This window comes from Myodes glareolus, chromosome 9, assembly GCF_982192425.1.
Source record: "Myodes glareolus chromosome 9, mMyoGla1.1, whole genome shotgun sequence".
Taxonomy (NCBI): Eukaryota; Metazoa; Chordata; class Mammalia; order Rodentia; family Cricetidae; genus Myodes; species Myodes glareolus.
In genome coordinates, this window is record NC_142034.1 from 61,320,657 (window position 1) to 61,335,379 (window position 14,723).

Below are 14,723 nucleotides of genomic sequence, written 5' to 3' on the forward strand. Positions count from 1 at the left end.
GAGATAGCAAAAAATTCCCTGAAAAAAAATTGCATTACCTTCCTTGATGCTTCTCTGGTTTCTTTGTTGTTGTTTGTTGGTTTTTTTTCCCTGGGGACACGGTGTTGTTGTTGTTGTTGTTGTTGTTGTTGTTTTTCAAGACAGGGTTTCTCTGTGTAGCTCTGGCTGTTGTGAAACTTGCTCTGTAGACCAGGCTGACCTCAAATTCTGCTATGCCTGTCTCTGCCTCCTGAGTGTGGGGATTAAAGGCATGCGCCACCACTGCCAGGCTCTCTGGCTTATTTCACCACCTATTAGACAAGTTTTACAAGATGGCACTTTTTATGAACAGTAGTACCCTCCCAGAATGCCTTACTCTCAACACGAGCTCTCTCTGATGTACCAGGCAATCTGCATCAGCCACAGGCCTACCTCTGTCCGGGGTTATACTACTGGACACGGATAAGTGTTTCCCAAAGGATCTGTGCGGCTATAACCTAAAGAAAGGAGTGAGAGATGGCTTTCTAGGAGGCTATGATATGATGTAATACCAGAAAGAGGAGAACGGACACAGTGTTTACACAATTCAACTACAAGGGATGTCTCTCTCTTTGATGCAGAGGAGGAAGTGTGTAATTAAGTGCTGTCAATCCTGAGATTTGCAAGAGAAAACATAGTCCCACAGTTTTGAGTCAATTTGAAGCAAGCTTTAATTAAGTATTAAATACTGGGCAGGTAGATGAACTTTGACCAGGTCCACTCACTAGAATCTCAGCAAGCGGCAACAAGACATGTGTTGGAGGGGCTTTTTAAAGACAGAACCACACGGCCATCATATTCTCCACATGGCGTCATTATTTTCCAACAACTACAACTCCCAAGATTCCAGAAAGCTATCTGGTCCTTGGGCATGTGGGGCCTGCTGGCTAAATCTGGCTCTTATAGTACCGCTCTCAGCTACTGCTCCAGCACCATGCTTCTCTCTTTCCTGCCAAGATGATGATGGACTCACCCTCTGAAACTGTCAGCAAGCCCCCAATTAAATGCTTTCTTTTCTAAGAGTTGCCTTGGCCTTGGTGTCTCTTCACAGCAATAGAACACAGACAGAAGGCTCTCCAAAGTCTATTTGTACCAAGTGGGTGTTGTCCACAACCCTATCTGTTGTCTCAGAAGGGACATCCCAGCCTCAGAAGGATGCACACCACGGTCACAGGCACTCTCAGATCCATAATTACACATGCTGGTCTAACCTCAGCTAGTTCTGTTGTTTGAAACTTTCACGCTTTCATTGGAAGAGACAAGGATAGCCAAGGATATTCACCCAACTGCTTCTACAGAAGTCCTGACGTGCTGCGAGGCCCAAGAGAAAGAAAGCAATGCATGAGTGCCTAAACTAGGTGAGAACACGTTTGCCTTCACTAAGGTAGGTATGAGGTGGAACACACTTTCTGTTTGCTGAATGGGTGCAGTAGGCTATGTGCTGATGCAGAGATAACAAGGGAGACCCCTGCTGACAGTGCTTACAGACACCTGGAAGGTGTGCCGTTTAGCTGTCCCCGTCAATGTTGTGACAGTGTGTGGCTAATCAAACAGTAACAGGCACTACTGTGAAGGTATTATGTACACAGTTAACATTATCAAAAAGACTATATTCTGCTAGGTGTCGTTGGAACATTGGTGGCTGGTTAGAGGTCACTGCCCGGCCTGGCAGCTTTCTCTAAGGTCAATGGAAACTCCCTCCCTCCCCAGGAGATTTCCTGCTCTCTACCTGTCCTCATCTGGAGAAGTCCCTAGGTCTGAAGGACTGATCTTATCTAAAGCTGTCTACAAACCAGAGGACTGATTCCTCTTTAGTTGGACCCTTGGCACAGATCCCTGCTGAGAAGTCTTGTGCTAGGGGCTCTGCTATCGGACCCGGACCCGACTGCCACATACTGAGCCTTGTGATAGGAGCATGCCACTTAATGCAAATTAGGGTTTGTCACCAGGCTCCCCAATCCTATCTAGTCCTCATACTCTGAAATAAAATTGAGTTGATTCACCGACATCCGTCTCTTGGAGGGCCATCTCCGCTCATGAGCCACACATAAAGCTTTGTTGTCCCAGAAGCCTCTTTCCTCTCTCGGGCTGATGGCCAACAGGCCAAGAAGGAAAGAGGATCCCCACAGGGTATAGTACTTCATACCTGTAATCCTAGAACTTGGGAGACTGAGGCAGGCTTGCCACAAACTCAAGACCAACTTGGGCTACAGAGTGAAAACCTGTCTCTAATGCTACCCCAGTGTATGGCTAGGTTTGGCCAGTTGAAGGCCTTAAAGGCAAGAGACTTCTTTTCCTGAGGGAGATTTGTCCTTGAGGCTGCAACAGGCAAGTTTCCGGCCTTCCACCTACAGATTTTGATATTGCCAACTTCCATCATTATTAAAGCCAAAGTCTTGATCTAAACCTCTTTGTGTTCACACATGTGCTTCTCCGGGGACCTAGACTAATGTGAGGAGACAGCACCGGCAGGGCCTGGGTGCTACAGGTTGAGGAGATCTCCTACGGAGTGCTTAACAGTGTAAGCCTAGGGCAGACATTCAGATCCAAATCTTAGAGCCATTTATTCTAACTGCTCCATGACCTTTGATCAAGTCCTACACCTCTAAGCCTGTTTCCTCCACTATAAAATGTAGATTGCTATCTCCCTCCTGTCGCTGCCGCCAGAGGGTCAAAGTGATAAGTGATTTGCTCAGGAATATACAGCTGGTAGTTAGGAACCCTGTGTTTAACCTCAGCTCCATCCATGCAGCTTCATGCCCCTTAGCTCTCGAAATGTTCCTTAACACTTTTGTTACAGACATCATACATTGTTACATTTTCTGTACCGATAACAGAGATGTCTTTTAACTGTGTAGCTTTGGCTCAGTCCCAAGGTTCCATTCCGCTTGGTGGTGACACACTGACTTCCAAGTCAGCATTTCCTAAACTTCCCATGCTAGGCACCTTTCCCTTAGTTTCTGCAAGTCCCAGCTTCACCTGTCTCCACTTACCTGACCCTGGGAAAGCTGCAGACCCTCCAGGCAAAGTCTTCTCACCTTCCAGCTGGGGACTTGAAGCTATCAGGAAGGGCGACACCGTCATGCAGGTTCCTGTGCCTCGGTGTGAAGCACTTTGCTAAACGGACACTACACGCGGGTGTCCTGCTCTACTCACTACACACGGGTACTACACGCGGGTGTCCTGCTATACTCACTACACGCGGGTACTACACGCGGGTGTCCTGCTCTACTCACGACACGCGGGTACTACACGCGGGTGTCCTGCTATACTCACGACACGCGGGTGTCCTGCTCTACTCACGACACGCGGGTGTCCTGCTCTACTCACTCACTACACGCGGGTGTTTTGCTATACTCACTACACGCAAGTGTCTTGCTATACTCAAAATACACAGGTGTTTTCCTAAACTTAACCAAGCAGGTACTCTCTCACCACACTTAGTCACTCGGCATCTATCCAGTCATTGGCAATGATTTCAATTAATTGGCGAACAGGAGGGATGGATTTAGCCCTGGCTCCCATAAAGGCAAACTAGAATCCCACCATTTCCCACGTAAACCCTGCAATTGGCTGCTGCAGTACCTAGCAGGTCCATATACAACATGCATACATTGGTATACTGCCATCTAGTGGACCACATGCAAGTTACACAAAGAGGGACCTGCAGGCAGAGAAAGGTATCCTAGCGTGGTCTCAGCTGAATGTGTTTCAACTATAAAATTAGAAGCGAACAACATAGTAAATTACCAGTTCATATCTTAGGATCTCTCAAGATCTTTACAGTGGCCATTGATTTGGACTGAGCTCTGCACTAAACTTCAAAAGAAAATAATCAAATCAGAGTGCCTTGTGTCAAAGTTCCACACCACCAATTCAAGCATAGCTCTGACCCTCTGAGAAAGCAAGGGAGTTAAGGGATCCCGCTAGGCAGCAGACGTTCACTCTACAACCAATCTTCTTTCTTCCCGTTTTCCTCCTACCAAGTGTTCCATGCATGTGTTAGAGTACACTGAACGTCTTCTCATCACGAAGGCTGCCCAATTCATGTGCTCAGGACGCTGTGCATTTTGTCCACTTTTTATTATCTCTACTTTGTTTTAAGCAAACTAAGACCTATGATTCACATCTTTTCCTATAACTGACTGCTCTGCTCCATTTGGACCCTCCGTGCCTTGCTCTGGGTTAGAACCAGAACCTAAGGGGAGCTACTCACCTAGGGGTTTATTTCCTGGGCTCTGGTCTTTAGCTATCTGCAGGATGGTTTTCCATTCTGTTTATACGACCACCAACAGTGATCGCTGTGGGCTTGGAAATCCACTGAACATTTTACAGGGATCCTCTCATTTAATCCCCATGAACTATTCCCGTCTGGAGTAAATGCACATGACTCTCAACCTCCTGCCTCTCTATAATCACACCCTGGATGAAGACAGGTATCCAGTCCTCAGGATTACATGTTACTAATACAACAATCCCTGCTTGCTAAGAATGTTGAACGGAGGAAACCACTGACAAGAAACAGGCTTGGGAAAGCACAAGGTTAGTTAAGTCCTTAAGTCTCAGGTTAACACTAGCAAGGCAGATGCAAATGCTCCACACTCCAACCAGATATAAACAGTATTCAGTATTCACCATAGCTCAGTACTGTCAGCAGGGACCCACCTCTTGTAGCGGTATATTATCTGTATTTTAATAAATAAATCTTGCCTGAAGACCAGAAGCAAAGTTAAAGCCACTAGAGGTCAGGTAATGGTGACACACATCTTTAATCCCAGGATTTGGGAGATAGAGTCAGATAGATCTCTGTGAGTTCAAGGACTCCCTGGGCTACACAAGATTAATGCAGAAATAAATCCAGGTGATGGTGGCCTACACCTTTAATCTCAGCACTAGAAGGAATATAAAATGGGAGAGGCTTAGTTTGTGGTTGCCTAGCCTTGGTAGAGCTAAGACTTCTCTAGTGGATTGGCTGTTTTGTTTTTCTGGTTTTGGGGTTGAACCCCAATTTCTATCTCTGGGTTTTTAATTATTTGTGCTGCATTTGGGACCCATCATGGGGCTTGAACCCACAACCCTGGGATTAAGAGTCCCATGTTCAACCAATTTTAATTGTAGTCTTCTTTTTCGCCCTTACCAGTCTAGCTAAAGACTATCAACTCTATTGATCCATTTTGCTGGGTTTCATCGTTGTTTTTCTGTCCTTTACTTAAGTGCACTGCTCTCAGTACTTTCTCTGAGTCTTGGTTTGCTGTGACACTCTTTTCAAGTCTCGGGATTTTCTAATCCTCCCGTGGCTTTTCCTTTCACCCACTAGTCATTTAGCAGAATGTGTTTTCATTTCCACATCCATGGATCTCCCCCTTCACTTCTGCTGCTGACTTCCCACTTACCTCCACTGTGGTCAGAGGAGGGCTCTGGGAATCAGTTTTGCTCAGGCTGGAAGCCTCCAGAGAGCATGGGCAATTCTGGGTCAAGATGTTAATATTAATCTAGAAAGCAGGAAGAACCAAGTGCTCTAAAGATGTGACTGTTAATGCATTAGCATCAGTCATATGAGCTAGGAGAGGGGACATTCAGTCACCATCTGTGGTTTGCATAGCACCCTGGATCCATGCTCTGAGTAGGGGCTGTTCTTGTTCTCATCCTACTCCATCAGTGACAAAGTAGCCTTGTCAAAATGGCAGTCCAGAGTTAGGGCCAGGTCAGCATCAGCCCTCTCATTATAACAGGACTTCCAGAGATAAAAGTATTAGAAAGTTATGATATATATAATTCAATGTTGCACAAAACTGTCCTATAGGCAACTGGTATCCGTAGCTCTTACCCTGTCTAGGGAGCCCCAGCTAATGAGACCCCCCTGGAGAGTCTAAATCCAACTCCTAAGTCAGGTTAAAACAGTTGTACACTAAGAGTGAAGCAGCCCTCACCCTTACAGAATCATCTACCCCAGCTTATACTTAATGAATTAACTTCATCCCTTTAAAAAAAAAAAAAACCTGTCAGGATAAAAGGCTATTTGGCCCATTTGTTATATGAACAATGCTAAGAGCCGCCAAATGCCGGACATCTTCTACATAAAGATCCACATGAGGAATATGGCCACATTAGCTGTTGCTACCCCAGCCCACTTCCTCCTTATTAACAGATCTCTCATTAAAGGCATTAGTATGCCTACTAAATAGCTGTTTTCCCAGACCTCCTTGCAGCTGGCTGACAGATAACATGTTCATCCAGTAGAAGCCACATCAGCAGTGATTTCTGAGCCCCCTTTTCAATAGGAGACTTGAACGCCTGTCCTCTTTTCAAACTTAAAAACAAGTGTCATTTTCAGATATAACTGTGATTTGGGGGCTGTCAGAAAACCATGGGGACAGTGCCCCTCAGGGGAAGAAATTACATGTGCAATGTCATCCTCTAAAAAGCATTGAGATGTTTCCTCTTCTTTTCTTACTAAGGACAAAATAATTATTTTTAAGAAGTGTTTCTTGTTTCTCAAAAGAGAATACTAAATCTGGGCTTTGCTCTGGAATGACTAGTTGGACATACTATCAATGTCTTCCTCGAAGCTCAAGATAAACTCTGGTTTCTCTGCCCTTCCAAACAACCCAGGATGCTGTTTGAAAACTGTGGAGAGGGCTGACAGGTGACCCCAGAGTCTCCACCCTCTGCTTTACTAATGCCACCAGGCCTTGACACAGGGGAGCCCCACTAGTGAGAAGCTATGAAAATCATTACACCGTGCCAAAGTTAGCACAGCTATATTTGGCCTGCAAGTATATTTAATTTGATTTCATACATAGTTTTCTCCCTTTTAAATTTAACATATGTATTTAAAGGTCAGATTTCACATAAACTCTCCGTTTCTCTTAAAAACCTGAAAGGCCTGGCAGCATGGTCCCACACCTGAAAGTGACAACAGAAGGCTAGAAATGAAAAGCTTCTTGTCCACTTAGATGGGACACGGGCTTAACAGCTCCTACCTGAGTGGCCGCAGTCATGAAAGTCTTTGTAGCCCCACCTGCACAGTGGCCTTGCACTAACGACAAAGATTCCAACTTTCTTTGCAATAGGAAACAGCATCAAACAATGAAAAGGTAACCGAGCTGAGAATTCTAGAAAATGTTTTCTGGGGCCATAGAGTCGGTTCAGTGGGTAGAGAGAAGTGCTTACTACCAAGTCTGAAGGCCTGAATTTGATACACAGGACACACAGGGTAGAAGGAGAAAACCAACTCCGGCAAGTTGTCTCTGACTGCTGCAGGGGTGCAAGCAAACACCAAATAGAATAATTAGCATTTTTAAAGTTTTCTGGCTACAGCGTATTGGCTGTACCTCTGGACTGCTTAAGCAGGCTGCTCTGCCATGCAATTTTTTTGCCGTGTTGTGGTAACCAATTAACCAGGAAGCCAATGGGTTCGTTTTCCACAGGTTTAGTTTTCACTTGCAGTCTGGCCCAACTGGACCAGGCAGAGGGACTTTGCTGTCCACATCTCCAGAGCTGCCTGAGGCCCCACCACCTGGAATACTACTAGGTGCCACGGTAAGGGGCAAAAGACTGGAGAATCAGTCACATCCAACACCACTTCCACCCCAGTTTCATTAGCCACAATGAACATGACCTCAACTAATTAAGCAGCCTGGGGAACTTGGTGGATGCTGTGTCTCTAACACAAGTAACCTCGAGTGCATTGTTTCTTTGCTTAACCTTGGTTGTGAATCTGAAACAGGAAGTTACATGGTACACAATGGTCCTCCTCCCCCTTGGGGTTACGGGGTAGAGCAAGTGAAAGAATTCACACAGGAACATCACTGAACACTTGAGAAGGCAAGGTTAAAGTGACTGCAGGACAAGCACTGCAGTGGAGTCAATGTGCCTTCACTTGTATACACACTGTCCCTTTATTCACACGGGAGTCAGAGAGCAGACACTGAGGGCTGAAGGGCATGGCAGTGTCTTCATTTCTACAGCACCATCCACTACGTCAGCGGGACCTACGCTGATGGGAAAGGTACAAAGAAAACACCACTGGCCTGCAATCTCTCCGGAGCCATTTTCAACTGCGATGCAATGATTAGGTACAGCACTTAGATAGGTGCGCTGTGTGAGTCCAATAAACGCCCTGGCTCACCACCCCGGGTTCAGGTGGAATCACCTCTAGTTTGCCATTGGGACCTTCAAAGGAGGTGGCAGGCATCTGCTTCCATCTTCCCTCAGACAGTGGCATGAAAATGAGGAAAGGATGAGAATGTCTGCACCCTTTCCTTTTCCCACCCTTTGTCCTGTATCCACTGGACAGAACCTGGTCGCATGGTCACACCAAGTCTCACTGATGAAATTCAGGATGGTTGTCATGCTCCAGTCAGAAAAGAAGTAAACTAAGGAGGCAGGTGGTAGATCCTGCCGCATGCATAGTCCAAAATCAAATCCGTTGTTTGTTTAGAATTTAAGGCAAAAACAACATGGTTACCCCCCAACAGAGCAGGTCTGCCTCCCAATCCTCAAATTTTATATCTTTCTGATCAAGTACAAACCTATCGCTAGTAAGTAGCTGCCTGCCTCGTCAGGTGAACCAACGGATGGAGGAAAGTCAAATGGACAGCGAGCAGCAGCCTTTGGATAAGTGTTTCTTCCCCAAACAGCCTTGTCCTGCTTTAGCGTCTCCTGTGGTCAAGTGTCTCCTTAAGTAAGTCAACATCCAAAGGTGTCACAAATGCCATGATTAAACGGGACCACACACCTAATGCTTTGTAAACTCCAGTTTTATATAAATATAAAGTTATGCACCTGCCTAGCTATACTCTTAATAAAGACCCTTATTTAATAAACAGACATTTAAAAATGTCAACAATGGACAAATGTTTTCAAAACATAATCTAAAGATTCCAACAAATTCACAATAGCTACAAAAGAATCAGCTGCCTACAAAAGTTTACATTTGGTTTACTCTATACTATATTGCTTTGTCTTAGGAGATATCTTTAATACAAATGTGTAGTTTACAATATTCCCATTATAACAAGAAAAAATAGATTCATACTATGTTTCATAGGCATTTATTATGCCAAGTATTTAAACAATTATTCCCATTATTACATAAGAATATTCTTATTAAAAGGCAATATTCCATTAACCCACCAACCACCAAGAGATTTTAGATGGTTCTACAGTGAATTGTGGCCACAAAAGAAACACAGCAGCAGTAGCCCCTGGGGGGGAATCCACCACACAGCTACAAATATCCATTTACGTCAAACAGACCTTGAGTAAATGACTTATTACCAAGTAAAAACAAAATTTTAGAAATCAGTTAACACAACTGTCCTAATTTAGCTTTTACTTGCTTATATACGTCTAAGATAAGAAATTTTACCATAAAGAACACAAAGAAACAGTCTTGAAAAGCCACAAAAAATTAATAACTTTCTAATTCATACATAAACTAACATGTTCACCCTTGCACTAAGTCAAAACTTACCTCTGAGAACAATGTACAGAAATACTCTGAAAACAGAGACGAGACAGACTGAAGCCCTCTTCCTGCATTCTATGGATCAAAATGCAAAGATCCGTCAGGTGGAGGACACACGAACTTGGGGCATGTTGTTGTCACAGGACTGTCTAGACACAAACACCACCCCCAGCAAACTCTGTCTCCAGCAACACCAAACTTTCTAACCCCATACGGCTTAAGATGAAACCAGGTTTCCTTCTTCTAAATTATGCTTTTAAGAGAGAAAATTAACACCCCACTGCAACACAGACTGAGCTCTGAAGATCAAGAATCTTGTCCGCTGTCCCCAGGGTCCATGGCACACAAGCTCCATCTTTACTCACGATGCCTGATCACCCCCAGCATTCTGCAACAGAGAAAAACAACCCCTTAAGAGAAACATTTCTTCACCTCGCCTAGCAGTGCAACTCACAGGGCCAGGGCTGGGGACACCTGCAGCAGTGCCAGCTGCGGCACTGCACCGTTTTCAACACCTTATTGTTATTATTTTCATGCTAATTAGAAACAAGGACAAAAATAGAAGGAAACCTGTGGATTCCATCATCCACCCCGACATCCAGCTCATCATATTAAGCAAGGTGTCACCAGATTTCCTGAGATATAACATTAATATCATACCAGGTCCAAGGTTCAACAGCAAAATCCCTCCTAACTTAAAACACTGAAAATCATAAGGGGAAAGATTTATACAGTAAAACTAAAAGTCATCACGATCGGGGGTAGTGGCACACACACCTCTAATCTCAGCACTCAGAAGGTATAAGCAGGCAGATCTCTGTGAGTTCAAGGCCAGTCTGGTCTACACAGTAAGTTCCAGGCCAGCCAAGGGTACACAGTGAGACACATCTCAAAAAGACAAAAGGAAAAAAGGAAGGAAGGAAAAAGGAAGGAAGGAAGGAAGGAAGGAAAGAAGGAAGATGGGAGAGAGGGAAAGAGGGAGGGAGAGATGAAGGGAGGGAGGGAGGGAGGGAGGGAGGGAGGGAGGGAGGGAGGGAGGGAGGGAGGGAGGGAGGGAAGAAAGAAAATCCTACAATAGTAAAGCATACATGACACAGACCATAGCATGGAACCACACAAAATTCTACAGTGAATCAAGTCCCTATAAGATGGTTCGGCATGGAAAGGTGCTTTGTCACCACACTGGATATCTCAGCTTGATCTCCATGATCCCCATGAGGGAAGGAGAGAACCAGAGTTGCCCTCTGACGTCCACATGCATGCCCTTGCACACTCATGCCCCCCGCCCCGTGTATGTGCGTGTACACCAATAAACAAGTGTCATTTAAAAAGACTATTTGTTTCCCCTACTTCTTATCTTCTGTAATGGGAAACTGAAGTAAAATGAAGAAAAGAAGGAATCTCTGGAACAGAGGCAGCCAGCAGGCTTTCTACTCTTGAGCACATCATGTCTTCTCTCCATTTGGTTACTCAGTGTAACTCTCAGACAGCAGTCTTTAGAAATGCTGACCATGGCACCATGCCCACATCTGCTGAATAAGAAGCCTCACGGGTGAAGCCCAAGCATCTACTGTGACATGTTGGAGTTTGAGATCCACTGTCCTTTATAACATTGCTACTAAGCCAAGCCTCACTGAGGGGATTCACAGAGAGGCCTAGTGGGCTTTTCCAAGACATTTAACCAAACCTGTAACCATAACTACTTCATTATCCCACTCAACACCTTGATTTCAACCATTATATTGGAAAATTCTAAGAGGGCTGGAAAGATGACTCAGTGGATAAGAACATTGGCTGCTCTTGTGGAGAGTCGGAGCTCGATTCCTAGCACCACTCACAACCATCTATAGCTCCAGTCTCAGGACCTAACGCCCGCGGCTTCTGTAGGCACCAGGCACAAATGCGGCACACACAGAGACACACATGTAGGTAAAACACTCATACACATACAAAATAAAATAAGAATAATTCTAAAAATAAACAAATAAACCCTGTGTTCTGAGTGGGGGGAATCAAAGTACTTTAAAGCAACTCTAATGATAAAGCCTTCTGAATTTGTTTCTTCTTATAAATCCTGAAACCATGCAATATACATTTTTCAAGAACTTTCACTTAAAGCAATCATAATTAATGAAAAGCAACTGAACTTGAGATGATCTATGAGATATGAGTGATTGTCTATGTTAGTTTATTTCTCTTGGTTTCAAAATAATTTTAATAATGAATGATACATTTCTGAAATGTCCTACAAGCCTCCAAAGAGCAAGTAGAGTACATCTGTCGTCTCTTGCTGAAATAGTCATGTAACTAATTACAAAGCATCCGGTGGACTGAGGAAACAGCTTCGTGGTTAAAAGTACTCATCACTCTTGAAGAGGACAGGGTGTTCCAGCACCCACATGGTGGCTCACAACCATGTCTAAGGTCAGTTTCATGGGATCCAATCAATGCCCTCTTCTGGCCTCTCTGGAGCACTGCACACATGTGGTGTACAGACACACAGGCAAACAGCCACACATAAAAAATGTAAAGTAATTAAAAAACAAGCACGTGTTAAAAAATAAACTCTACATAAGTCAGACATTATTGTATCAGTCATAGATCATATTTAAAAAAACACTTACTTGTCTTAGGAACTGCTTTCCAAGATATGAGGTAGCCATGCTGGTTAAGTTCTTCTTATTGCCCACTTTACATCGGATATAACCATAAAGGTTGGCACCTTGCAGCACCACACCCATGATTACCACAGCCTGGGAGAGGGGGAGACAATCAATAGTTACTAGTCCAAACTGACTTTTCTCTACGCCACTAAATGAGACAAGGTAGAGTGTGGACAAAAGGAAGTGCTGGAAGTCAGAGGCTAAAGCAATGATACTCCTCAGCCTGCAGAAGGGACCTCACTGATGTTACTCTGGGGAAGACACCAGACCATTCAAGCGGCATCATCTGCATTCATATTTGTTTTAGTTACTTTTCTACTGCTGTGATAAAACAACATGATCAAGACAACAGGGCTTATTTTCGCTTATGGTTCCAGAGGGTTAGAGCTCATAACGGCAGGGCAAGGGCTCAGTCAGGCATAGCAGCTGGAGCACAGGCTGAGGGCTCACACCTTAAACCACAAGCACAAAGCAGAGAGCAAACTGGGAGCAGGGTGAGACCTTAAGCTCTCCCAAGTCTGCCCAGTGGCACTTCTTCCAGCAGGTCACAACTCAGGAGCCTTGCCAAAAAGCACCACCAACTCGGGACCAAGCATTCGAATGCCTGAAACATCTCATTTAAACCACTGCACTAGCCATATTCACTCTCATATGCTTAAGTTGAGCACAGTGAGGCAGATGGGGGTCTATGTAGCACATGACGAGCACGTGTTGTTGGTTGATGAAACTAGAACAAGCCACTCTCCCAAGGCAGGAGGAACACTCTGTACAGAACTGCTTGGCCCTGGAGACATGACAGACACCTAGAACTGAGAGAGGAGACTCATGACCACTCTTTTTAAACATGATTACAAAAGAACTAACAAGAGGATGTTCTGCAATTAAACATGCTACAAAAATCAGTCAACAATTTCTGGAAACAACGCGATAATTTAGATCCCATGGACCATAAATCAAGGTCTGTTTCTCAATTTTACCACTTTCAGTCCCAAAGTAGTCACAGGCAACATGCAAACAAACAGACCAAGCTGTGCTTCAATAGCACTATACAAGAACAAACTTGGGCTGGGCAGGCCTGAAACCCAGTGGGTCAGCCCCTGCTCTCCAATCCTACTATCAGCAAGTCCACGCAGGAAACACTTACTGCTGTGAAAAGTGAAACAGCGAGACAGATGCTGATCTCCTGCTCATACTTTCCTTAACCCAAGACAAGCTGAATAAATGCTTTTAAGTAAGATCTAAATGTTTAACTAAAAAAGGAGCAAAAGAAAGGAGGGGGCATCCAAAAGAGAGGGCACGAGCAGAGACTCTATTAAAGTACAAGATATATTGGAATTAAAATGTCTTTATGAAACTTATCACTATATAAACCAGTCAGTTAAATTTTTTTAAAAAGCAGTATGTATATAAACCTGAAAATAATCAACCACATTGGGAAACACTGCAAAATGACCTTACTACCTCAAATATTTTAGTAGAGTTCTGAAATATCTTTATTAAAATGAAATAAAAATGCAGAGTTTATACTTTCTGCTTTAATCTTATGTTTCATGGAATGTATAGAATAGAGACAATTGCCAGATGCCTAAGTAAATTTAAAACCTCATGTCTACTTCAGTGACCTCCAGCAACTTCCCAAGTTCACATGGGATGCTCCTGGGCATTAGGTATGCATACCTACATGCCATGGAGCAAATCCACTTGTAGATGGAGCATGGATCCTGCTGAGACATCAACTGTGTTAAATGAAAACAAATTTTAAAACGTATTTCTAAGTTGAGGATGGACAGTGAAGTCACACATCACAATCTCCCTTCCCTTGAGAGTCAACAAGTATGGTTTTTAAATTATTATAATTCTGTGTGTGTATGTGTGTGCATGGCGCATATATGTACATGTTCATGTGCATGTGTGTGGGAATACATGCATGTAAAGACTTATGTCAACACTGGGTATCTTTCTCACTCACTCTACACCTTACTTTAAACAGAGTTTCTCACTGAATGCAGAATTTGCTAAGTTGTGAAGACTGGTGGGCAATAAGCCCTAGGGAGCCTCCCGTCTCTGCCTCCTCAGGGCTGGGATTACAGGTGCGCGCTGCTGCTGCACCAGCCTTTTATGAGGAAGCTCGGGGTCTGGCTCAAGTCCTCATGCTTGAGCAGAAAGCACTTCACCACCTGAGCTGTCCTGAGCTGTCTTGTCTCCCAGCCCACGGTAGATTTTAGGAAAAGCAAATAAGCCGGCATGCACAGAGAAGAGCTGCTGGTCAGAGAAAGAGCCAACCTGGCGCCATTCTGCAAGAGGTCCCCAGAGAAATAAACTAAAAACTGCCATCTCACGACTCACAGAGAAGCACAAGGCCAAAGGCATATACAGCTGTAAGGAAACATGCGGAAATGTGAGACTGGACTGACTCTCCCGGAGCTGTGACCATGGCAGGACCAGAGGCTCAGACAAGTGTTCACAGCCTACCAGAAGACAGAAATGCCACTCCCTGGGAGAAGGCAAGACTCCCAGAAGCTAGTCAAGGCAGCGGAGCCTGGCTGTGCTCCTCCTCACACCTGTGTGTG

At 44.4% G+C, this 14,723-nt stretch overlaps 1 protein-coding gene across 2 annotated transcripts in view; it reads right to left on the reverse strand.

Moving 5' to 3' along the window:
• Tvp23c (trans-golgi network vesicle protein 23 homolog C) overlaps positions 1-14,723 on the reverse strand; it is a 33,876-nt gene that overhangs the window by 9,251 nt on the left and 9,902 nt on the right. Inside the window, exons 6-7 of one of the 2 annotated variants that reach the window (XM_048448246.2) lie at positions 12,115-12,243; positions 8,763-9,878 (exon numbers count right to left, since the gene is read on the reverse strand). In XM_048448246.2, coding sequence (XP_048304203.1) covers positions 9,852-9,878; positions 12,115-12,243 — 156 coding nt within the window. In that variant the 3' untranslated portion in view covers positions 8,763-9,851. Of the gene's footprint in view, positions 1-8,762; positions 9,879-12,114; positions 12,244-14,723 lie in introns of those variants that run through there. The other variant, XM_087910523.1, reaches the window with a different exon arrangement.